Source organism: Lytechinus pictus, chromosome 11 (genome assembly GCF_037042905.1).
Source record: "Lytechinus pictus isolate F3 Inbred chromosome 11, Lp3.0, whole genome shotgun sequence".
NCBI lineage: Eukaryota > Metazoa > Echinodermata > Echinoidea > Temnopleuroida > Toxopneustidae > Lytechinus > Lytechinus pictus.
The window spans coordinates 17,870,904-17,898,399 of record NC_087255.1 but is presented as its reverse complement, the minus strand read 5'-3'; the positions used below and the strand labels follow the sequence as shown (position 1 = coordinate 17,898,399).

The following is a 27,496-nucleotide window of genomic DNA, read 5'->3' as shown; positions in this document are numbered from 1 at the left end:
TAAAAAGTTATATGTCCTTGGACACTTCATATCTCGCCATGTCGACATATAATGTTTTATAAGTCGACTTGGCAAGATAAAATATCTCGCCATGTTGACATATAACGTTTTATAAGTCAACTTGGCAAGATAACGTATCTCGCCATGTCAACATATAACTTTTTAAAGTCGACTTGGCGAGATAACGTATCTCGCCATGTCGATATATAAATTTCTATGAGTCTACTTGGCGAGATAATGTATCTCGCCATGTCGACGTGGCGAGATACATTATCTCGCCAAGTCGTCAAGTCGATGGAACTTTAAAGGCTCCGCCCTCACATTACCAGGAAATTGAATTTACACGCGTATAATCTGGAGAGATTGAAGAGTGCCATCATATTCAACAACAACAACAACATCAAAAATCAAATTTTCGAGTTAGACCGTTTTACCATCTGACGGCCGAGACCAACCGACTCAAACAAGATAGTGATTATAAGCTAGGTCTCTGTCAAACTTTGGTCAGGGGCCTGTTGCAGAAAGAGTTGCAATCAATCGCAACTTTAAAAATCATGCGTAATTTGATTTTCAACCAATCAATAACGCGCATTTGGGACATGCAATTGATATTTTGACTTGCGTTTAAACGCAACTCTTTCTGCAACGGACCCCTGGAGAGACAAAAGGGGCAATTACATGTAGAATTGGTTAAAGCCCAGGGTCACTGTCTTTCTTATGGTGACTGCAGGTCCGTCCTGAGACATACTACATGTATATGAGTGCTACCCCTGATGGATGTGATTATGTCAGTACATATACCCAGGTGTTGTGTGTCCGGACAGGTTGTGTGTCCGGACGATCAATTTTTAAAAAGTCATTTGGAAAAATTTACAAGCGAAGTTTCATAAATTTTTAGTACAAAATGTTAGGATATATTATAAAGAACAAAATAGATGATGATTACAAGTATTGAATTCATATTTTTAGTGTAATCCAAAGACAAAAAAGAAGGCTTCAAAAATATAAAGTGTCCGGACACCCGACCCCCCATCCTACATATCCAAATACACATACACCCACTCACACAACACACACAGACAAGTTCAACATTTCAGTAACACCGTGTTTACTCTTCATCGCTTTCAATGAAATATCAACAATGTACATGGACTTTAATACCACTACCACCATTCTTTTTTTTTAACATTGGATGATCTATATTTACATACATATATTCAGTACATCCTCTGGCTTTATCATTTAGTTTGGACCTCCAATATTTCCTAATTATAATGTGGCTCGAGGTTTAAAAATTAAAACAATTAAAATAATAAATAAATATATTTATCATTTTGTAAAAATCTAAATATATGATTTATTTAAAAGGTAATCAAAGTTGAGACATTCTAAAATCACTTGGTAGTCAAACATGGTTGCTAGGCTACCTGTAAACGAATTCTTCAAGGCTGTACTCATTTGTTCACAAGCTCGCATAAAAGGTAAGCATATTTCCTGATTATTTGTAGCAAGTTCAAACAAATGTTAGATAAACTGAAACTTTAGTCTGTTTCAATGTAATATTTTCAAAACATAATATCCAGTTGGCAAACATTCCTCAACTTCTTACAAGTGTTGACTGTTTTTGGTGGGGAGGGCTTTTTTGTTATGATTTCTTTCAATTTCAATTACATAATTAAAAGAAGAACAAAGATCTTTGGTGATGAATAAATATTTTATTTTGCAAGACATGCGTATGAAAAGCCTCATACAGTGAAGTAAAAACAAATTCATCATTTTAAATCAGTATTTTACAAATCTTCATTTTCTTTACTTTTTGACTCTGTGAGAACACTGAAATACTGGTCTGCTGTCTGAAGAATGATCTTTTTATAATGTAGTTTCTGACTGTTATACTGTACATTGAGGGTGAAAAGTGAGTTGAATCATTGCCACCTTTAAGGACCCCTGCATTCCAAATTAAGTAGGCTCCTATTCATGCACAGTGCTGAATACAACTCTGATTAAAGTACATCCAAATATGTTTCACAGATTTGTTAAATATTTCAGAAAATTTGCTTCACGCTTTACACTGTATGTAAATACATGTGTGAGCTCTAGATCTCACTCTGGCTGTGACATCATCAGCCAAAGCTACTTGTAACAACGTGACAGAGGTACGTTATAAGTTTGTCAGAGCTGACCCAGGGCTTTGATGACCCCCATTTTCCAGACCCTGATTTCCATTCTCTTGACCCAGCCCTGCTCTGAAGAAGCCCATTATGACAAGTATCTGTGGTGTGCACTGTGCAGGAATGCTGAAGCAGTGGTATAGAGTGCAATTCAGCACAAAAATGAGAGACTGCAGCCAAAAATTATCTAGTTATTACTGTACTTAAAAAGGTTCACGCTTTAATGTAAAACATTCAGTTCTCAAAACCCCATGATTTCAATCTGCTGATTACTGGTAGTTTGGCTAATGGAGCACCCTAGAACCTTGCCTTTCACTGTCTGATTGACGATACTGAACATAGTTCCCAAGACTCTCAACCTCATATTTCTCACTTCACTGTTGGTTCCTAGACCCTAATTTCAGGGTTTAATGAAGCACAAACTACTCAAAATATAATTTACATGTAAGTGCCCAAGTCTGAACCCCCCAACCTGGAAACTCACCACAGTAACAGTTTGAGGTGCAAGTATCACCAGCAAAGACAGGCAATATAACAGCATTGATTGTGAGCAAGTGCTGAGCTGTGGGAAGTTACATGTACATGCCTGTACAATTGTCTATTGTAAAATGTTTAAATAGTGGCGCTGACTGTAATTGAAAGACAATGTGACAGCCAGAATAAGATCTGGGGCCCGTAACACAAAACTTAGCAATGATCGTAGAACATTTTTCTACGATTGATTGCATTGACTACAATGTACAATCTCTCATGAAAATCAAGTTTACGATCAATCGCTATTAAACCTTTGTGTTACGGGAGCCTGGCGCTCTTTTTCCAAACAGGGATGGAGCTTAGCAAGTAGAAAAATATTCTTTCAAAAATCATAATCTATGAAAAATATTGGATATCTATAGGAATTGTAGTCAGAACTGTGCATCAATAGGAATCAATTTGAATTTGAAATGCAACCACATGTCTCGCCTCTCCAAAACATACTCATTATATTGCATTTGACTTGCAGGAGGACCTTGTATATACTTCAACTTTTCTTCAATGAATATTGGAAACATTCTAAAACCAGCAAGGGTGGTGTCTCTCCTTTAAACATGTCCTCCTCTCCATGGAGAATATTTCATTGGAGTATCTATCGTTTTGCAGCCATGTTCAGGTTTCATCACAAGGAAAACGCAGATAGTATAAGTCAAGTCCTACTTCTCATCATAGTACTTCTTTCAATTGGCCACCAAGTTAAGGCAGTGTCCTATGTAGAAGGGCAGGAAGCCAAGTTGATTTTTCCATATCCATGTGGCAGTAAAGATATCACATTGCAGCAATCAAATAGGCTCCCATTTTATAACTCTGCAGATGGGGCAACACTGTCTTTGCCTGAAGAGCAGTGTCAAAGATTCAATGTTGAGAAAAAAAATAACACAGATCCTTGCTATCTTAACCTTAAAATAAATAATCTACATAGGGTTGATCAAGGAACGTACATTTTGTTTGTCTACGAGAATCAGAGGCTAATAACTGATGACACATACAAGATTTGGCTTGACATAGATTATCCTCCTGGTAAAGCATCTTGTGTTGTGGATGAAGACAATGGTGGAAAGTGGGTTTCTGTAGACTGTAGAGCAAAGACTGGAAGTCTACCAGGAAAGATTGAATGCTATCAAAATGGTGAGTGGATGCCTTCCCTGACGGAGCCGATTAAAACTCACATCACCCTAAAACAAACAATTCTCATCAGAAAATCACAGCCAGCATTTTGTTGTTCTTCAATATTGAATGGAAATAAAACAAGAGATGAATGCGATGATACTGCACTGTTCCAACATGATGCCAGAAGCAATGATTCATCAGCTACCGTCTCCATGAAAACAACTACTGGAAGTCAATTAGACATGGTAGGGATTACAAAAACTTATCATTCTCCAAACAGTCATACTATATCCACTATTGGCATTAACAATGGCCAAGATGACCTGAAAACAGTAATCACACACATGTATTCTGGTTTGGCAGCTGCTGTGTTCCTATTTTTAATAATGAATGGAATTTTGTTATACATGATGAGAATGATGCACAAGAACATTAAAGGAAACCAAAACCCAAGAAGAGAAGCAATCTTATTGGACAGAGTAAAATGAGAGGAACAATTCAAAACAAGTTTCATCAAAATCGGTTATGAAATAAGCAAGTTATGGACGTTTAAAAAGTCTTGTTGTACTTTCAATAGGGGTTCCTCAAATTGGAAAACGTACTTCAAACATGTTTTTTACTTTCCAATAAGATTGCTTCTCTTCTTGGGTTTGTTTTCCTTTTATGACAATGACACCAAATCAGATGATATTTCTACAGGAAACAAGCGCGATAGCAATCATAATGTGCAAAACCTGTAGAGGATGTTCAACGAACATATCAAAATGTTTGACATATATATATATATATATATATGTATATATATATCTCATAAAAAGTTTTGAAATCTGAGTTTGGCCATTAATTTCTCCGTGCTCCCAATTTTACACAACGTAAATTTGGTTACATCCGAAAGATCATTTAATTCTCTTTAAAATGATACCATGCTTGTTATGATCATGCCATCACAGAAAAAGAGGGATTCAAAAGTGTTAGAAGTCTGAATTGAAAAGCTGCAAAACAAGCAGAAATAGTCATGAAGGGTCTGTAAAGAACATGATTCTTTTTGTCTGTGTCAATACAGTAGAGATGAAACTCCAGTCAAATCTAGCCCCTGCTTTTTCATTTTGATATTTTGTTGTGGTTTATGTAGTGATGGTTCTGTGAGATAACATGGTTTGAAATGCCCATGGACGTTTGTTTGTTATGCGTTTGCTTGTGCAGAGGTGTGTATGATTTCATGTTAATGTTGATGTTAAGGTGCATGAAAAAAGAAACTGCTGAGAAGCTCACTCATCACCACAGAAATGAGTGACTTTCAATATTGAGTCATTTTGCAACTGTTGAATTTTGATTTTGCCCAACATTTCAAGGCAATGCACCTCCATGTGAACCATAATCGTATCATGTAGGGTATCATTTTAAAAAGAATTAACTGATCTATCTATTGGTATCAATCACATACTAATATTCACTTAAACCAAGGAGGGATTATCGATCAAAGTCAGATTTCCAAACTTTTTTGAGGAATTTATATACATGTATATACATATATATATATATATATATATATTATATATATTATTCAATTCCCGGCAGAGACATTTTTTTGGCATCACAAATCTTTCAAAAGGGCAGATAGCTCTGGGGAAACTTGTGTAGTGACCAAACTAATTTCTAATTTTTCCTGTTTGATTTGTCTATTTTTTACCACCCTACAACCAATTCGGGTGTGGTAAAATTTTATCACAGACCGCAAAACCTAATCACTTTTTGGTCACGTGAGTCTAGTGTCATCCCACCGAGTAAAAATAGTCCTCCCCTTTATCATGTTTTAAACATATAATACTATGCAATTGTTGGACATATATTATGGAATTCATATTATAAATATATATATATTTATTCCACATTAATGTTGATATAACTTTATATTTACTAGCATATCATATTTTGATGCATTGAAATGTGACGTCATGAATATTTAAATGCGGAGATATATTAGGCAAGGCCCTGTAGCTGCGCACACAACACAAAATGAAGTTGTCGCGGCTTGTTCACTCTTTTGGAAGCTGCACATTAGCTTTTGAATGTATGTTTGCAGTTATTTACCAGGTACATGTATGTTAATTAAATTTTATCTGATGTATGTTTTACTTTGCTGGAATTTATAGGAATGATCTTGCTACTCGAAAAATAGTCTTATTTTTATGGAAATGTTCATTTCTACCCAGACAAAGTAGTGTTAGAAAACACACTGTTTTACATTTTGGAGTGTGTCGTTATGTATCCAGTTTATTACTTTTGAATCTTGGAACACACATCAATATTCACTATGTACCACAAAATAAACTGCTCAATATTTCATGCAGCTTATTTGATTGACAGTGATGATATTTAATCACTTTGCATTTTTTATATGACATGTTTAAATTGAATAAATTCATTCACCAAATGATGGAATGTATAATTATGTACTCTTTGCGATCTTTGCTTACAATATTTAGATTGATGCTTAGTTTTAAGTATCAGACCCAGTTGGGTTTTGCAAAATTAATTGTTTCTTTTTTGGAAGTAACGATTTATATGTTGAAATACAAAGAAGATAACGGATCTATTCCTTTTTTATAGCTGCTGATATAGAGGCTGTTGGTTATTCATGGCTGTTCACCATGGACGCAGCTGACCAGGAGATATACAGTGCGTATCAGAACAAAGTTTACACTTGGAAAAAATCCTGTAAAATTACATATTTGTAATATTTTGACAATTTTTCCACATTTGAGCATTGGTACAGATCCATTTAAGCAAATGACGATATAACTGTCGAAAAATATTTCCGCTTGAGTGAGCACCACTTACTTTTGAAAAGTTAATGAAAAATGATTTGCGCAGAACTTTGAAATAGTTATGCGAATAAAAGTAGACCTTAATCATAAAGAACACATGGAATTTAGCTAGTAAAATTTATTTGAAGATATCTTCTACCTTTTTAAACTTGTTTCCTTGCCCAAAATACTTCGAAGAGTGCATCGCGCCCCACCCCACTCCTCCACACACTGAGGCCATCGTGACGATATTAGTTTTACACTGAGCTGTGATCTACATGAAATGGCTTAGGCTTGATTTCCATTCTTTTAATCATTGTCAAGCTTGGGAAAAGTGTGGAGAAACAAGTATGAAATGAAAAATGAAAACCCACTTTAAATGATAAAAATTTAGTGAAAAATGCTGGAGATGTCTGATACAAACTTTTGTTCAGATTCAGTTATGTCCTCAGATCCAGCTGGCACAAAAAGGGTAAAGGTTGTGCTTACTAAATGTTGAAATTTAGAAAGCAGGGCGGCAAAATTGTTACAAAATGCTTGAATGTATCCGTTTGATTTCATTTGGCTAAAAGTGCTAGGGAAATTTATGAGAAATGCTTCGTAGGGTAAGTTTGATTTCGCCCTTTCCCCTTGACACAGCGTAAAAACAAGCATTTCTGCGCAAACAGATTTCTGCGAGCTTTACAAAAATGGACAGTGCTCACTCAAGTGTAACATTCTGTCAAAACTTTTACTTTCATTTGATAGATGAGACCCTAACCCAAGATTATATGTGAAAAAATGACCCACATGTTGTATATTTTTTAATTCCCAGGGCTTTTTCAAAGTGTAAACTTTTTTTTGATACGCACTGTATATTCCTGGGACCTTATTATACTAGGGTGAGTTATTTAATCTTGCGATTTATGCCAAATTCTAACATATAACCATCGGAGTAATACTTTGATGTCATAATTTCAGGTGTTTTTCCATTCCGGAATATGAAGTTGACATGTATAATATTGTATGATAATGTATACTGTATTACGACAATTTATAATGTTATAATATGATGATTGTATATATGTTTGGTTACATAACTACAATTGATATTCCATACCAATTTACTTATATTAAACTGCTTATTTGTACAGAAGTCTGATAACTGATGATACAACTTGTAACAATTACTCATGATGACATTATCTGCCTGTCTCTTCGCTCTCATCTGTTCTTCTCTTGTCGCCCTTGAGGAGTGAATGGTTGCGGCCGACATCGGCCCCAACACTTGATTCAAGCTACGCCTACCATTGTTCTCTTCATTCATTTCACAACATACATTTTAAATACAAGAGTTACCAAAGCTGTTGTCTATGTATAATTTCTCACATTTGTATACATGTAATTTCTCCCATACATGTACTGTATCTAATACCCTGTTTAGATCTGTCTCTGTCTAGTGTCACACTAGACAATCATCTGGAACGAACTAGGCATGAAATTCCTTATCATTACAAGAGGTACGCATGCAAGGACCGTTTAGATTAGAACAAATGTCTGCAGTACTTGCAAGATGCACTGTGATTGCACCTATTCCAGTGAGGGGAAAACGTGCACTCAATCAATTCTGAAACATTTGTCTTTTTTTTTAAATCTTTTCCGACAACTTCTATGTAGTTTTCTGGTTTTATATATATCTTCTTTTTTTTTTAATAATTTTTATGTGTCTCCTTGTTTTAACATTTTCTTCTGTATTTTGTTGTTTATAATTACGTCTTGATCCATCTTTCTTTTTTTTTCTTCTTTTATCTTTTTTTTTCTATGTAATCTTAGGTAATTCTTTGTTTTCTCCTTCCTCTGCTTTCTTTTCTATAATTTCTTATGTATTTCTTTGTTTCATTTCTTCATTCATCTTTTTAATCAAGTTTCTTTGTTTATAATTACATCTGGTCTCATTTTTTATTCTCTTCTTTCTTTTTTTCTACGAAATCTAATGCATTCCTTTGTTTTCTCCTTTTTCCGTTTTTATTCTACAATTTCTCATGTAATTCTTTTTTTTCATTTCTTCTTCCATCTTCTTCATCAATTTTCTTATGCATTTCTTTGTTTATAATTACATCTTGATTCTCTTTCATTTTTTCTTCTCTTCTTTGTTTTTTCCGTTGGTCAATGTCAGTCAAGAGAGAAAGCGCTCGCTGCACAACGATCGAGACCATGTGATCAGATAAAGGACTTCCGTTTTCTATGCTGCGTTTATGCCGTGACCATTTAGATCTACAGTCCAACAGTGGATCACGCCGTGTAATCTCGCGAATGTGCTAGACTGTCTAGAGTGTATTATCCCTCACGATTCCCTCAGATTTGTGCTTTGTGCCGAGACCATTTAAATCTATTGACTCATCTAGAACAACCTGCGGTAGCCTCCGGAGGCACTCTAGATTTTCGGTAGATCTAAACGGGTATCAGCAATAGCTTTGATCCAGCTGGGGCATGGCAACTTGTCATTATTCAAAACCCACCTACACCCGACAAAGGAAATTACAATTGGTATAGTGTCGAAAATCTGTCTATCTGACGGTCAATCGGATCGGGATTGCCCTAGCCACTAACCCGTCTCTGTTGTCTAGTGGTTAAGGCACCGGCGTTCAAAGCTGGAGGCCCGGGTTTCATTCCCAGCAGAGACATTTTTTCGGCTATCACCAATTTTTCCAAAGGGCAGATACATGTAGCTCTGGGGAACCTTGATTTAAGCCACTCCTATCATTGTTCTCTTCATTCATTTATATATAAATATCGGAAAAAGTGCCCTAAATCAGCTGTAAGGAAAGTTAGCAGAGCTAGAATACTACATTTAATTTAAGCAGGCCAGTTAAAATATGCAGCAAATCAAGTATTTCTGATATTATTTGACGCTATATTACAAAAATGGAAATCTTACAATCAATATAAGTCTTTATAATTACATACTTGGTTTGCTCTAGAATCATTGAAATTGTTTATTTGTAGTAACGTGTATTATACAAAGAAAAGTACTTATTTTTATATTGTATTTAGTATTTACTCTCCCTGGAGGAAAGACCTTTGTGCATGTTTTAGCCTGTATACAATTTTTTTTTAAAGGGTTTAAAAAAAAATTGAAATTGTTTATTTGTAGTAACGTGTATTATACAAATAAAAGTACTAATTTTTTATAATGTATTTACTCTCCCTGGAGGAAAGACTTTCGTGCATGTTTTAGCCTGTATACAATTTGTTTTTAAAGGGGTTAAATAATGGGAATCATATTTGATTATCATCTTAAAATTCCAATCTTACAGAAGTGTGGAGGCCTTCAAACTTTGCTTTTTCAGCCATTGATTCTTGGTGAACATTTAACTTTGAATTTTTAAATATCTAGTGGCCTCTTTCCTTAAAGTTTTTGTTTGAAGTGATTTCTTATTTTCAAAAAAAATTTAGAACTTATCCAGTAAAACACAAATTTATTTTATATCTGTCTTCACATCTGTATTCAGGCATTCCCATTCATATAGATTAGAATGTTGACATATATTCACTTTGGGTGGATATTCCGAAACTTATAGTACATATATGCTTGAAGTTCATGTGCATACACGTTTTCATATCTAATACTGCTACGTATACAGGTTTGTCCAAACCTGATGCAACAATGCTCACTTTTGTTAAAATTAATCTATACCTTTTAAATTATTTCAGTGAATCACTTGTATACCATACAAGTGTTTCAGTGATATAATGGAAAAAGTTATGTATGTTATTATGTCATGGGTGATAATATGCTGGTACATCATCATCAATATGCAAAACATCTATTTTCTTTTATAATTAACTATATTCAGTTTTGATAAAGACCATTTATATTGTGGGTAGCAAAATACATGTAAATATTGATTTTAGAGTGTCTACATTTACATTTTATGCAGGTGTGTGAGATCTTCTAATATTTTCATCATAATAATAATATAGGTATATTTACCCAGGGTAACCACTTCAGTTTCGAAAACTGTTCTACCAGCGGGCCCTGCTATTATTATTACCCCGGCTTTAGCTGAGCTGCCTAGGCGCTCAAGCATTCATGACTTCTAGATAACTTGGCATGGCTAATTAAGGTAACTTTTCTACATTGGGTTAAATCAATGCCTTCCTTCTCAGTGTGCAATAGAGTACCAAAGTGATGACATCACAAACAAGTGGAGCACCTCTGGCAGTCTAACCTGCATCACGCGATTCAATATAGCAGCAGTGCTGACTTTGAAAACTACTATAAAATAATTATTCACAAAAAAACACCATTCATATAATGATACAATACTACGTTCATTGACAATAGACATTGCATCTTGATCATGCGACCTAAGACTTGTCAGTGATACATGTACTTGATTACCCCTATATCCACATTTTATAAACTATATCTATAAACTTTAAAAGTTATGACAGCAATCTAATAATTACCTCCAAAATGGCCAAAGTTCAATGACCTCAAATTACCTTTGACTTTGGTCATGTGACCTCAAACTCGCAAGAGATGTTCAATGATACTTGATTACTCTTATGTCCAAGTTTTATGAACTAGACCAATACACTTACAGAGTTATGATGGTAATTCAACAAATACCCCCAACATGGCCAAAGTTTATTGACCTTAAATGACCTTTGACCTTGGTCATGTGAACTGAAACTGGCACAGAATGTTCAGTGATACTTGATTACTCTTACATGTATGTCTAAGTTTCATGAATCAGGTCCATAAACGTTCAAAGTTATGATGGTAATTCAACAGATACCCCAAAAATGGACAAAGTTCATTGACCTTTGACCTTTGTCATGTGACCTGAAATTCGCACAAGATGTTCAGTCTCACTCTGCTATGCAGGTGAGACAAAAATGGAGGGAAAAACATTTATATTTAAATAAAATATGGATGACAGAGTAATATAACACAAAGCTACTTACAATTGATCAATGATTGATTATATTAAAATGTACAGTCAGATGTGAAACTCATACATGTATGAACAATTAATCACTAATCTTTGTGTTACGTTCCCCAAATAACTCTTCTAATAGCAATATGTATAAGGGGTGGCACGACATTTGCTCTGGCAACAATTGCTCAGGGCTTTATTTACAGATTAATCCAAAATATTGTTGGGTGACTTTTAAAATGGAATCATTGCTATTAAAAAACACAATTTTTTTTAATTATCATCATGCTGAACTTACCCAAGAGAAGTTTCTGAACCTCCATTTTTAGATCTTTGCGAAGACTTTTCAAAAGGGCACAACTTGTATGTGTATCTGAAAAAGAAAGGGAAATGAAATATAAAGGTAGCAAAAACAATCAAGCATCCTTCTTCGGTGGGTGGGGGGTGGGGGCATAAAAACTTACATTGTAGCACCTAACCAACCTGACCATATCACTGATAAGGTGCTTGATCATAAAGGGGATTCTGCATATAAAACCAACTCTCTTGAGAACTCGAGAAATCTGTCTGACATTTGACTTAGAAGAGGTGGTTGGACAAAGGGGAAGGGGGTGACCGAAGAAGACATGGAAGGAAGGAGAGTAGTCGGGTTGGATTGTGGGTAGATGATGCACGAATAGGGCGATTCCATGCTAGAAAAGTCATTTTTACAACACTTTTCAAGCTGCTGTCCAAACAAATGAGGAATTTCAATTTGTCTTGTGGTAATAATAAAATACTACTAGGTAGTCATGTAAAAACATGACAACCAACAAAAATATGTTGTTCATGGGTGAATTAGAGGTGAAAATGTTGCATGTCTTAGGGACAAAAAAGAAAAACTTATTGCTCAAGCATTTAGTTAAGAGACAAACAAATGTCTAAATGTCCCGTACGACAAGCATGGAATTACCCAATAGAGTTAAGTGGAGGGATGGGATGAGGGTGATCTCTGTGAGTGTGAGGTGAATCTGGCCAAATACACTACCTGTCACATAATCTAGTCAGACTTCTTTTTTTTCAAATTCTTTGCTTATCCTTTGATTCAATAGTAACCTTACAATGTAATCCTTCAAATTAAATCTATCAACTGTCTCTAAAATTACATAAAATTCACTCTTCTCCTCTAATATACACCATTTTTATCACCGAGGTTGGATTCAACTTCAATTGGAAAGTAATGAATAAAACTACATGGAGATCTTACTCTCTATCGGTGTACTCATAACATTGTCCTTGTAGAGCCTGGAACGCCTGGTCTGGACCTAGATCTACTTTCAGCTGCTTATCTATGTCCCCGACAGACCTCTCAATATTCTTCAAAGTTTTCTCAGCCTCCTCAAATTCATTCCTGGCTTGGTCAGCAGCTGGATAAGTAAAACATATTATGTCATGTTGTAATTCCTTAAAATTTATACCACCGACCCCTTCTACCCTATCACATACACAGGGTTATTCTATACAATATGTTCCACCCATCCATTAGTCACATGCATCTAGGGTAATTCCATATAATACGTATCATCAACCTCCCCCTCCCCCCCCCCCTTGTCACAAATATAATGTATATTGTAATTCCATAAAATATGTACCACATATGAACACAGATTTAACAACATTTATTTTTTTAAAATAATAAAACAAGGTTAATTTTTTAATTCGGCAGAAATCAGAAACAATGATCATTATGATCATTTGAATTGTCAAAGAGAGAAATAGGTATTTATAAACTGAACTAAGATTATTTAATCTGTCATGACATATTTATGTATATAAGTCATTCATATAAAAAGAAATTTATAAAAACAAATATGGCTTTCAACAGCAGATCTCCATATAGCCTCAATACGAAGATAGTACAACATGCAGAGAGCCGGGGGAGGGGGGCAAAAGGGCATGATTCCAAATACCATATCCACACAGCCTTGGAATTTTAGAATCCATGTACATGTAATATAAACAAACACAACCAGTGCTCTCACTTAACTTCCTTCTTTAGTTGCTAGCCAGGCAACCTAAAGTATATTACTAGTATACTACATGTAAAAGTATATTACAGGTTGCCCGGCTGGCAGCCAAAGAGAGAACGTTTTTATTTGGTTGCCGGCCAGGCAACCTGTAATATACTAGTATATTGCATAAAAGTTACCATGATGGTGACTTTGCCATGCAATGGTAACTTGCATGGAATCAATGATTTTGATTGGCTGTTGATCAGCGTTACCATGGTAGTTACCATAAGATGGCAAAGTTACCATAATGGTAAATTTCATGCAAAAGGGCCCAGTCTAAAAAGATCAGTTGCAATAACAACATAGATCATAGCCATCTTATTACACAGAAAAATGACAAATAAAGAGATCTGCTAACATCCAAAGTCAAATTTAAAAATATGCATTTCTATTGGCCTATACTCACCTGCTATTAGGGCTTGAGTAGCCTCATCATAATCAGGCATCTGGTCATCGGAAGTCTTAGAATCCTTCATCTCTTGCTTCCTTTTAGATAATCTATCCATTCTATCCAGCCGTCTTTGACGCATTGTGTCACGTTCTTCCTCCGTCACATCATCATCAAAATCATCTTCATCATCCTCCTCTTCATAGATGTCTTCGTCCTCCTCATCCTCCGCCCATTCGTCTTCGACGTCGTCATCGAAATCGTCATCATCCTCGAAATCGTTTTTCTCAAAGGCAGCAGGTTCTTCTGAATCGGTGATATATAATGAAAGGCACTTTAAAATGAAAAATGGCAACAAAATTGGAATGGATATAAGGATAATCATATATAGTCATCTGTGTGCTTCATTTCACAAACAAGTCACAAGTCACAAAATGGTTGCATTCATGTTCTGGTGCTTGTAACACAAAGCTTAGAATCATCGTAGATGACTATCTTTATGATTGATTTTATTGACTACAATATACAATCAATCATAAATATCAAGCGATCAATCACTAACCTTTGTGATACGGGACCCTGGATTAAAAGCGTTATATCGTGTTACAATGAGTAATGCGAATCAAAACAATGAGATCTGTAAACCAGTTCCATTTAAATCAGAGGTGGATCCAACATTACATGAATGATAACCCAAAGAAAGCATGTAGACTTCTTGATTTTTTTTCAGAATTGTTAATAAGCTTTTAAAAAACTCACTTAAATATAGGGAATAGGTGAAGCACTTCTCATAAATGAGCCAAGCCTAAGGCTTAACAAGGACACAGGGGCATCGAGTGAGAATCAAACCTGGGTTAATACCGGAATCCAAAACCCTGCTCTATCAACTGAGCTATCATGCCTCCTCATTCATTTTAACTCATGCTATATCCTTATTTCATTTTTAAGTATAAAAATGAATAGTTAATTAATTGCCAATTTGATGAGTAAGAGCAGCATACGTTATAGCATTGTCCCTCTATCAACAGTGATAAGAGGACTAAATCACAGGTAAGGCTTCCCACCTTGCTCACATTTTCACCACTTGAAAATGCAGATCAGCAACTTATCATTACATTTTTTCTAGTATCATCCATTTTGACTCGTGTTATAACCATATTTCATTTTCTTTTTAAGTTTGAAAATGCATAGAAAAATAATGATGGTGCGAGTTAGCTCAGTTGGTAGATTGTCTGCCTGTCAAAACCAAACCCGGGCGAATGACTGAGGCCTGTGTTGGTTGTGTGTAAGCATGTCCCTCTCCTGCTCCATAGATGCAGTGGAAACACTCCATCCCTTGGATAGGACGTTAAATGGATGCCCCATGTAGAGGAGAGTCACCCAATGCATTATTTGGATAAGTAGGGTAGAAGTCCACCTGCACTCCCCCAATCAGTTTATACCTGGAGGAGAGACCTGCAGGTCATAGTGATTCAGTTTGCTTTTCACTTGCCAGGCACTAGTGACGTCAAACAAATAATAATATAATAATAAAATCATAGGTACGGTTTCTCACCTTGCTGCTCCTGTCCTTCCTGTTGCTTTTGTGCTAACTCTGCTTCTACCTGTAAAGTAAAATAAAATTTCAAACATTTACCATGATGGCATGTAAGGATTAATACACAGATGAGGTCCAAAACCTCCATCCATAGCACACAATTTCATGGAGCTTGTCGGCTCTGACAAGATGTCAATCCCTGGCAGTTACAATAGTAACCATCAGAGACCATTGTTTCTCAGCCAATTGAAACCAAGGATTTCCTTGAAATGTCCTAGCTGACATTTTAGTCCATGCTGACGACTTTCATGGAGTGTCCTCCATAGGTGTGAAGCATAAAGCATTAACAAAGCCCAAATTTCTTTCATTCACTTGCCTTTTTCTTTCCTCATTTCTCCACAAATGAAGGAAGAAATTTTGTTACATTCAAAGATGTCCACATAGTTTTTGGAAAATAATAACATTCTAAAAAAAAATTTAACATGAGTATGTGTCAGAAATATGTGACATGTTTTCTAAATATTCAAAAACACAGATACCTAAGCAATTGCTAGAAATGAAATAATGATACAATTGACAATTCCTTAAAATCTTAAAACTTAATCGATCCTAACCATGATCATTTCAAATATCTCTGTAGTATCTGGGCCCTGTCTTACAAAGAGTTATGATAGTTATGATTGATCCAAACTCGAATCAAACTCTTTGTAAGACGGGGCCCTGATGTGATATCCCCTTACCTCATGTGCAAACTTGAATTTCTCCTTGACGTCATTCCAGAGCTGATCTACAAAGGCATTCTCCTCAACAACATTGGCTCCTCCAAGCACAGCCTGAGATGAAGAAGAAAGAGACAAAGGGAGTGTTACAGTACTTTCATTAGGGATTTTTAAAAGTGACGTTTCACTCTCTAATTTGCTCAGAGCCAATCATATGTCAGGATTTCAGTAGCTTTTAACAGTTGTCAGTGAGAAACACCAACTATTTATGTCATGAAATGCTCCCCTGGGGAGCATTGCATTAAAGGACTTGTCGGACGTTTTATCCGACAAGTGCTTCCCAGTCAGTTAAAACCAGGAAAATTGTCAAGTCGGACAACTTATCAACGAAAAATGTTGATTGAATAATCCCCAGGTGTGCTTAGAAAAGAGAGAGAGAGAGAGAGAGACAGACAGACAGAAAGACAGAGGAGGGGGTGGAGGCAGCAAGAGAAACATGCATACAATAAATAAGCAGGAAAGTGTAAAAAAAATCACATGATTTTTTGTAATAATGATGAGCATGAGAATAAAATTCTTCAAAAATTAAAGTCTATACACTAAGAAGTTTTTTAAAGGGCTACATGTTTCATGTATATACATGTATTTGTGGAATCAATTTAGGCCCTGCATTCTTTGCCTGATTCTTTACACCTTTAAGAATGGCAAAGGTTGTTCAAACAAACAATAATGTTCTCTAATGCAAAATAATCAGTTTATAGACAAAAAAAATATAGAGAATGAATTTGATTATTTTATATTTTCAAAAAGATACCATATTTTTAGAAAAGATATTTAGAAAAGACATATTTATTTTTAGAAAAGACATATTTCACTATGTCAAGTGGAAAAATTTAACATGTGAAGATATTCAGCTGAACTGCAGCAAATTAATAATTTTTACTCATTTGTATATGAATCATGATATACTAGTTTGACATGTTTTTTGCTTCTGTTTTTTTTTTTGGGGGGGGAGAGAATGGAAAAGGTATAGGTACAGACCAACATTCTGAATGTGAGTACCTGTATATTGATTATAGTGTAGTAAAGAAACCAGCGCAAAAGGGATGGAAACAATATCGAGATCACTGCTGTTCCTTTTATTGACTTCAAGATTGAAAATGAAAAGCAAATACACCCTGTACCATTGTCAGTTGACTTGATACACAATCAAACCAATTATTCAATACATTGTGCCATAAAATAAGACTGATTCGTATGGAGCGAATCAATATCAAAGACATGTGCAGAGGATGACCCTTGACCCAGCCCTCCACTAGGCCAGCCAGTTTACACAATGAAACGAAGAATGGATTGTTCTCAACCGACCTTTTATTCACAAATATTTGCATTCTTACAAAGGTTATTCATTGAATGTCTACATGTATGAGCAATGGGTCGCTGTCCTTTCCTGCTTCAAGTATATGTACTATAAAGAATTGCAGTTCTTTTAAAGAAATTTGTTGCATTTTCTTTTACTATTCTATGCAAAATTTGCAAATTATTATTTAACTTTCTTTTACCAACTTTTTAAAACAGGATTTTAGTTGAATTCCATCCGTTTAGCACATGATTTACAAGTACATACTGCTCACACTCTACGCACATGGCATCATTTACTTGAAATTATGGAGTGCATTTTCTTTTTTAAATGCACAAATTTAACCCAGTCTTCTACAATACAAAAAAAGAGTAAACAAGTGGAATGCCTCTGGCCGTCTCACCTGCATCACGCGATTCAATATAGCAGCAGTGCTGATTTTGAAAACTACTATAACTCGCACAAGATGATCAGTGATACTTGGTTACTCTTATTTCCACGTTTTATGAACTAGACCCATACACTTATAGAGATATGATGGTAATTCAACAAATACCCCCAACGTGGCCAAAGTTCATTGACCTTACATGACCTTTGACCTTGATCATGTGACCTGAAACTCGCACAGGATGTTCAGTGATACTTGATTACTCTTATGTCCAAGTTTCAAGAGAAAGATCCATCAACTTTCCAAGTTATGATGGTAATTCAACAGATACCCCCATTATGGCCAAAGTTCATTGACCTTTGACCTTGGTCATGTGACCTAAAATGCGCAAAGGATGTTCAGTGATACTTCATTACTCTTATGTCCAAGTTTTATGAACTAGACCAACACACTTTCAAAGTTATGGCGGTAATTCAACAAATACCCCAATTTGACCAAAGTTCATTGACCCTAAATGACCTTTGACCTTGATCATGTGACCTGAAACTTGCACAGGATGTTCAGTAATACTTGATTACTATTATGTCCAAGTTTCATGAATCAGATCCATAAACTTTTAAAGTTATGATGGTAAATCTACAGATACCCCCAATTCGGCCAAAGTTCATTGACCCTAAATGACCATTGACCTTGGTCATGTGACGTGAAACTCATGCAGGATGTTCAGTGATACTTGATTAACCTTATGTATAAGTTTCATGAACTAGGTCCATATATTTTCTAAGTTATGATGACATTTCAAAAACTTAACCTTAGGTTAAGATTTTGATGTTGATTCCCCCAACATGGTCTAAGTTCATTGACCCTAAATGACCATTGACCATGGTCATGTGACATGAAACTCAGGCAGGATGTTCAGTAATACTTGATTAACCTTATGGCCAAGTTTCATGAACTAGGTCCATATACTTTCTAAGTTATGCTGTCATTTCAAAAACTTAACCTCAGGTTAAGATTTGGTGTTGACGCCGCCGCCGCCGCCGCCGCCGCCGTCGGAAAAGCGGCGCCTATAGTCTCACTCTGCTATGCAGGTGAGACAAAAATCATGGAATTCATTAATACAAACTTTCACATTTTAAACAAATAAGGGCACAAAACCGAAAATATCTACCCAAATTAAGCAAAAATCCACAGATAAAAATTCAATAAAACACAACTTATATACATGTACATTGTAAATGGAACATTAGCAGTATTTAGCACATGTTCGCAAAGCGACAATTGCAACTGCAAATAGTGTGCATATTAGACCAATAGATAGTCTCAATCCATACATGATATAAAGTAATTCACAGCTTTTTAAAAACATATTCTGCTTTTCCACATTGCTTTGTCATATGTTTTGCTCTAATAAGCCAATCAGATGAATAAATTTGGTGGCTTAGAGCTCTTGCAAGTAATATTACTGACTGTTCACTTCATGAAAAACTCCAAAGGTTTACTTAAAAAATGATGGATTGTGTCAAATTCATCCTTACCAAAACAAACAATTTTTGTCAACACAGAAAACATGAAAAACAGAATATAACTTTGGCTTTCTTTACCTTAGCTTCTTCTTCATTGATATGTCCACTGGCATCCGTATCAAACTCCAATCTGTTGGTCAACTCGTGGAAGACAATTCTGCAGAATCAAAATAAAAATGATACATTTATTTATCCATGACAAAACAAACATTATGGACACTGGAATACTGGAATTGTCTTCAAACAAAGATTTTAAGGGGATCAAACCTGCTGCAGCACTTGTTCTCTTTGGAAAGTCATTTATCTATATTTGTCACTCTCAACCCAGGTAAAGTACATAGGACACCTAGTAGGAATGACTTTATTGAATGCTTGAGCACCTCAACAGGGTAGCAGTGCATAAGCCAGAATGATATGTAGCAGGGCGCGACAAACCCGCTTGCCCGGGGCAAGTGAAAATGACGTGCGGGCAAGCATTTCTCAAAGTCAATTGCCCGATCGGGCAAGTGGTTGTTTTGGAAATAAAATATCAGTAGACCCTCTAAATTTCAATATCTTTTGGATAATTACAACTATCTCTCAGATTATGTCAAACCATTAAAAAAAACCAGTGGAAACTGATGTAAAATCAGCGCCAATTACCATTAAATTATCGCCAGGTACCTCATTCGAAACACCGTGCCATCGCATCTTACGTTCTATGTGTGCAATGACTGCGCATGCGCTACTTGAGCAATTTGCCGATGCACACCAAAAAAAAGCCACAAAGTGGCTAAAATTTCACATTTTGGAAAAATCCATGAAATGGCCATCTATTTTCCATATTACCTTGAAATTGTTTTGATTTAGTTGGATATTACTGAAAAAATGAAGAATATTCAGTATATCAAAATTATATTCAAATTTGTTCATCACTTGCCCGACAGGGCAAGTGACGAAAAAAAAAATTTGTAGAGGCCTGTATGTAGCAGTTAGAAATAATTGTATCAGGCATTATACATGTATAAAAGTGTAAAAAGCATTACTTATAACCCATAAGTGTAAAGTTTTCCTGCTCACAATTATCTCATGTGGATTCTTACATAAGATGATCATCATACATGTACAATGTACCGGTATCTATCAGAATCAATGCTATTCCCAAGAATGCTATAAAACCAAATCCCTGTTCAATTAAAAAAAATACTCAAGGGAGATCCACACATAAGGTCACTCTACTAACAGATATTCTCATCTGTTGAATTCAGTAGTTTGTTCCTGGAAAGCATTGAACACATTTATATTCTCCAATAAAAATGAGAGGGAGCATTACTGATTACATAATCCATCAGAACTACAACTGAGTCATTTCAAAAACTGCAAAAAAAAACACAAACAAATAACTCTTTTTCAGAACTAGCTTTCAGTGAATAACCTTAACATTAAAATAAGTAGGGGTGTTTCACAATGAGCGAAGTCTGACTAAAATACATGCGTAAGTGCCAGACGTGCACCCGATATTCAACATACGATAACATTGATTATTCCATGATGGTATACAACCCATGTGCAAGATATGGCAAATCCGATGACGCATTCCCGCACAAGCAATTGGGAATTTACATACAATTTTTAGTCAAGACTTAAATCTTTGTGAAACATCCCCCAGATGTATTTTAATACCTTCCATCAGAGTCAATATCTAATTCCTTGAAAGCCTGGAGAGCTGTCTGCCTTTCCTCTGCTGCTTTCTTAGCGGCTACTTCGGCTTCCCAGGCTGCATTGTGCTTATCCTTGGCCTCGGTCTCGGGTCCTTCGGCTTCATCACGTACCTCTGTATAAAGATGAATGATCAAATGGAATGATCAATTTGTTGGTTGATCAACACAAGAAATAAGACATTCATTTTGTTTCCAGCGATACCACAAGTGTAACACACGCTACTGCTGTGTGAAGTAGAGCTCAGCTGCTGTGAACAAAAATCACAGGCAGACCAGGCGGGATCCTGCGGTTTTTTTTTCACAGCATCCAAGCTCTTACTTCACACAGCAGTAGCGTGTGCTACCTTTGTGGTATGGCTAGAAACAAAATGAATGTCTTAAGATGAATGATGTTTAAAGATAAATGACAGGTCTGGTAACGATTTCTAAATGCGTTCCTAAACAATCTGATAGAATGACCACCCAATTGTCTGTATGTAGGAATAAACAAGAGTGTCGCTAAGGCGAGCACATAATATGCCTGTCTGTAACGCGGAAAATGTAGTTATTGGTAAAGCAAGAAAAGTGGAAGGTGGCGACTTCATCTTTGACCTTCTGACTTCAAAATCAATAAAATTCCTGGGATCTATGCCAGTATCATACATACCAAATTATATGAGCCTAGGTTAAGTCAAACTGAAGTTATTGCGTTGACAAGGACTTCAGAAGGGTAAGATGAAAACATGTCACTGTGACCTTTGTCCTTTTGACCTTAAAATCAATAGGCTTTCTGGGATCCATGCTAGTATCATACACACCAAATTATATGATCCTAGGTGAATTAAACTGAAGTTATCGCGTTTACAAGGAAAAGTTAACGGACGGATGGACAGACAGACGGACGGACACCGAGCGTGATACCATAATACGTCCCATCTAGACGAGCGTATCAAAATATGTGGCAAAGGCTTCTGGAAGAAATCATGTAACTGCTGAGAAATTAGCAAAATAGGCATATCATTCTTACGATTTGTCAGGTCTTTTCCAAGCAATAATAATACACTGCCCCACATGTGCTTAACTGTGTTGGCTAAATACAGTGTGATGGTTTTTCAGCTTAGATTTTAGAATTTCACAAAGTTCTGTTTATGTGAATGTACCAGATCTAGATCTACATCTTCTACGGTGATAAACCGAGAAATAAACATTAGTTTTACAGACTTTCTCATGAAATCCATGTTTACTGCAACTACTTTCATTTACCTTTAATCAATGGGACATGAAGATCACAATGTGAGTTTTGAAACAAAGGGTGAGTGTACTAGTGATCTATTTTCAGTTCAAGATCAGTGCAGATCCAGCGGAGGGGTATGTGTCAAAAAGATTTTGACAGCAACATGCATCCTGTAAATGGTGATTTTTTTTTCTTTTCTTTCCGCTAGTCAAACAACTTTTTACAGGAGAATGCATAGAGTGAGTGGAGAGGATCTTTTATGAGGGGGTGTAAAATTAATTTCTGCAGAAATATTCTAAATATTAGTTAAATTCATAATTTTTCTAATCTGGACTTGCCCTGCATCATAGAGTGGCCTTTTATTGATTAAAAGGTAAATATTGACAGTAATAATGAATATGTTTTGTGATACATGAAACAAGATTCATACTTCTCTTTTCATCAACTATTTTCTGTGCTTCTTCTTTCTCCGTCTGCAGTTTCTTCAATTCTCCCTGAAATAATAAAAGAAAGATGCAAGTATATCATGAACCTGTGTTTGATTTTTATTTTCAAACAATATATCCCTCTCCTATGTGGAAAAAAGGGTAATTCTTGTGCTGGGGATAATCCAGGCTATATTACTTCCGTTTATTCAAAATAATATATTGCACTCATGCAATGGTAATGCATGGGCTTTATTTGGATATTTCATAATATAAAGAAAAGAAAAAGATCTTTTTCTGAGTTCACGTTGTTGAATTGGGGTACATTGTTGGTATGACTGATCATCAACAACAAAACAGATTTCATGAATATTATTAATTGCAATCAAATTTCCAGTGTTTGGTGATCTGGGCCGTCTTACGATCCAATCAATCGTAACTCTAATGGAAATCCGTCAGTGTCATAATTTTTTCTACAGGAAATGTGCAAAATGTCCTTTGTGAACAAAGGAGAACACACCAAATTGTCAAGAAATCAATGAATTTATGGATATACATTCATATTTAGAAATTTTTTTGGGCAAACATGCATTTTATATGTTGACTTTGCTGGCTTTCCATAGATGCGATTGATTGGATCAATCCCATGTCTTTGTAAGACGGGCCCCAGGTCATTATTAAAATGGAATGACACACACCTCTCGTTCTGTTTTCTTTGCAAGGCCATCCTTGATGTATTGTTGTCTGATATCAAAGCCTTGGTTGAAGAGCACCATCTGTTGTCTGCGTTCCTCCAGGTCTTTCTTTCCGAGCTCCTTGCAGTTATTGATGCACTTCCCTGCTCCAGGCCCCTCATACTCATCAGAGGCATCACAGCAATCTGAATAAAAGAGAGAAGGAAAGAGAAAGAGATAAAGAAGGAAGGAAGGAGAAAAAAAGAAAAAAGAAAGAAAGAAAGAGTAAGTAAGTAAGTATAAAGTAAGAAAAAAACAGGAGAAGAACAGCAAGGCAAAGGAAAGAAATAGAAAGAAAAACGTCTCAGAGAGACAGACAGACGGACAGAGGGAGGGAGGAGAGTGTTTGCGTGTGTAGAGGGAGAGGGAGACAATAACAGGGAACATGAAGTAAACAAAATAAAGGGATCCAAAAGCAAACAAAACTGAGTATTAAAGGCAATTACATCGCATACTTCATTTCACTCTCCATCTAAATCACAGTCCTAAATAGTAAATTATCAAAAAGGTGAATTCTATGGTGGTAGTATTTGGCTTTTTTTTTCTTTGGCAAACAAAAATTGTAGTTTATTGCCCCCCAAAGTCAATGTAGATTCGCTCCGGCACTTTCAAATTGAAGAAAACTTAATGCTCTTCTCCTGCTGCCCTTAATACCTGTAGAAGCATACAAATAATATCATGCACAAATTCACAAGAATTCTGGCAAACAAACCATACATGTATTCTCAGTATTTCAAAGTATTCTTTATTCTTACCACAAATACCATCATTTACTCTTGATGATGGAATGTAGTATGGTCTGTACCCCCTGTTGTTGCAATGGAATCTTCCATCTGGGCAAGCTGATGTACCTGGACAACAAAAAGAAATAAATAAATGAAAAACAAGAAAACCATATTCAAAGAATTTAGAGAGGCCTCCAAAGAGATTCTTGGATAAATATTCAATGAAACATCCATCATCAAATAAAAAGACAAAATACCAAATAAAAATGTTCTGTGAAATACATTACATTGTAAAGGAATAATCTTTTTACAGCATCTTTAACTTTATATTTGTTAATATCTGAGACTATGTTCTGACACTATTAATAAAAAGTTCATTTGAAAATTGGCAATTTGGCGTCCTAATAGCTTGAGATCCTGGTTAAGTATTGAGACATCATTTTGTGATGACATCCCTTCAAAATGGCCTTCAAAGAGTATATGACATCTTATTAAAAAGTATTTGCATCAGAATGCGTATTTTCTATCTTGAAGAAGAGTTTAGTCATATTGCTTCAATTGAAAGTAACATGTTGTCTGGTAAACAAAAACTTATATTATATATACAATAAAAAATTATTCATGTGCTAGTAGAAACACAACACATTTTTTTAATGTACCCCCCCCAAAAAAAAAATGGAATACAGAAACCGGATCCAATATGAAAATATTGCAATTTTATCTTGAATTTGTTTTAAGATTCACTAAAACAAATAAATATTAAATGAATAATAACAAAAAGAAAATGGAAGAAAGAACCCAATATACAGTAGAGGCGCACGGCCAATATGGGAGACTCTCTCCAATAGGGGAGACAATCTCCCACATGGGAGACTTGCTTTGCAAAAGGACAAAAGAAACAACACCAACAAAAGTATGATTTTTTCCACCCAAAATTTTGTCTCACTGAGGTCAGAAGCCCATTTTTTTTGTGTGTGATTGATTAATTCCTTATCAAAATAAAAGTAGATGGTGAAAAGGGGTAATTTTTCATGAGGAATCTGCTTATTACATTTTTATTTGCCGCCAAGGTAATCCTTTTGCAGCAAATGTAAACAAAGGAAATTGGACTCCAAAACTGGAGACTGTCTCTGAAATTGGATACCCAAATTCTTTACAAAAGTCTCTGATATGGGAGATAATCTCCCACATTGGAGACAGTCTCCAATATTGGCCGTGCGCCTCTACTGATATATATATATATAGGGTATATAAAAAATGGAATATAAAGGAAAAAGGAAAAAAAAAGAAATGAAGAAAACTAATGCTGTACCTGGTTCATCCGATGAGTCTGGACAGTCACAATAATCATCATTGATCTGAGACCTGAGTATCTTCTTTGAGCCATCTATACATGTGAAATATTCACCTTGGCTTTCCTTATTGTAAAGAGGTTCATCTATGAATAAAAACACAAAAATACATAGTGAATCCCGGCTTCCCCCATCTCAATGTCATGCATATTTATGTATTACAAGTGAAAAGCATGGTGGCCATCCATTTTTAAAATAAATTACCCCACAAAAGAGTGGATTTCTTACACTTTTCCAAATTTTTTTAACATACACATCTGTTGAACAGGTCGTTATATCATAACCTTGTTAATTGAATGAGTGGAACAGGTGGGAGATACTGTCGTGAACTGTCTTGGTGTTATTTTAAAACCGAATATTTATTTCTCCGTCATGTCTGTAAAAATGAGTGCACAAGCACGTGAATTCACTATGACTGATTGAATGAAGACGCAAAGGCTATGAGAGAGACTCAAACCATTCTGATTTTTTTTTGCGCTTCGAATTTTAATTACATTATGACTTGTGCCAAATGCAAATATCATGGTCTCGAGATTGTGGGGGGGAAGCCAAGGAGGCTTGAGTGGAGTTCATGATTGGAATGCACACTCCCATTCAGCAGTGAGCTGCTTTAGCTGCAGCTCAGCCTTACTCAGACCTCAAGGGCCAAGACTCTCAAAGTTCAGTCATGTTACTCGATCTCGATCAATCTCGTCTCACTCTCATCTCATTCTCAATCACCTCAAATGACATGACACGTAATTTCATGTATGGGACTGAACCAGTAAATTTATCCAGAACATTGCTGGGCATACTCACTGCTAAGGGATACTCCTCTTGGTCTCTCGACTCGAATTGTTGCATCACACATCCACAAGACACCTAAGGAAAAGGTCAAAGCCACAAATAGCGTGGTGGATATTACGGTTCTTACGTCCATTTTTAGCCCGAAAAATTATGAACACAGAACTCACAGCTCAGTCACACACATGAATGACACGCAGTTGTTACATAGCGCCATCTGCGTTATAAAGCAAGACAGACTCTATAAAATTTTTTTTTTTGATTGATTGATTGATTGGTTGGTTGGTTGGTTGATTGATTCATTCATTGATTGATTGATTCATTCATTCATTGATTGATTCGTTCATTCATTCATTGTTGGATGGATGTAAAATTCAAATCAATATTTAAAATTTTCAAGAAAAAAAATAAAAATTAAGGTACCGGTAGTTTAACAAAACTCAAAACATCCAATTACAAATGGAACCTGCTGGAAATTTTGTATTTGAACAGTTAACTGTTTTACAATAACCACATCGCATGAAGCAGTATAACAGCTAGGGTCGCAGAACGGTTGATGGTGGGAAAGTGAGTGCCGGTTACACAAATCCAGCCTGTATGACATTTTTTTAAATAATTATCCTAAACGAACAAAGAAAATACGAAATTATGCAAGAAAGCTAGAACACAAGTATGAAAAGTTGGGATAAAAAATAATTATAATACAGCACAAGATGACATAACAAAACAATACAAAAACAAATAAAAAATCAATACAAGAAGAAGAATAACAGACCTATCAGAGATAACAAAACGAGAACAAGTCAACAATGATATAACAATACGAGACATGCAGAATATTAGCTGATCACAGTATAGAGAGAGGGGGAGAGAGAGGGAGAGAGAGAAATATATAGAGAGACGGAGAGTGTGGAGAAGCGAAGGGAGAAGGGGAGAGAGGTTATCTGGGGGTAATTGATGGCCGGGGGGGTACTCGACCAAAAGAGAAGTAGGTATGTGCCGCGAGACAAAAAAAACGGGGGCCTGATGATATCAATCTGTACCAGAT

The 27,496-nt window shown here is 35.7% G+C and overlaps 2 protein-coding genes across 2 annotated transcripts; one reads left to right on the top strand and one right to left on the bottom strand.

Annotated features, from left to right (window-relative positions):
- Positions 1-1,824: 1,824 nt before the first annotated feature.
- LOC135155983 (uncharacterized) lies at positions 1,825-4,477 on the top strand. Its single transcript, XM_064106662.1, has one exon. The coding sequence runs from the start codon at positions 3,116-3,118 to the stop codon at positions 4,301-4,303; it is 1,188 nt and encodes a 395-aa protein (XP_063962732.1). The 5' UTR covers positions 1,825-3,115; the 3' UTR covers positions 4,304-4,477.
- A 4,204-nt stretch (positions 4,478-8,681) lies between these two features.
- LOC129270913 (glucosidase 2 subunit beta-like) lies at positions 8,682-26,667 on the bottom strand. The gene is made up of 12 exons (XM_064106903.1): positions 26,464-26,667; positions 25,626-25,751; positions 24,344-24,439; positions 23,553-23,734; positions 22,860-22,923; positions 21,179-21,329; positions 19,595-19,673; positions 16,264-16,356; positions 15,542-15,590; positions 14,005-14,292; positions 12,794-12,953; positions 8,682-11,920 (listed from the first exon to the last, which is right to left on the bottom strand). The coding sequence occupies exons 1-12, from the start codon at positions 26,582-26,584 to the stop codon at positions 11,842-11,844; spliced, it is 1,488 nt and encodes a 495-aa protein (XP_063962973.1). The 5' UTR covers positions 26,585-26,667; the 3' UTR covers positions 8,682-11,841.
- Positions 26,668-27,496: the final 829 nt, after the last annotated feature.

What these genes read in the sequence shown, in the direction of transcription:
- LOC135155983 (XM_064106662.1), top strand. Translation starts at nt 3,116, where the DNA reads ATGCAACCACATGTCTCGCCTCTCCAAAACATACTCATTATATTGCAT.
- LOC129270913 (XM_064106903.1), bottom strand. Translation starts at nt 26,584, where the DNA reads ATGGACGTAAGAACCGTAATATCCACCACGCTATTTGTGGCTTTGACC. An exon ending in AGACTCATCGGATGAACCAG is followed by an intron (nt 24,440 to 25,625) that starts GTACAGCATTAG and finishes TTTGTTGTCCAG; the next exon opens with GTACATCAGCTTGCCCAGAT. An exon ending in CAAAGAAAACAGAACGAGAG is followed by an intron (nt 22,924 to 23,552) that starts GTGTGTGTCATT and finishes TTATTATTTCAG; the next exon opens with GGAGAATTGAAGAAACTGCA.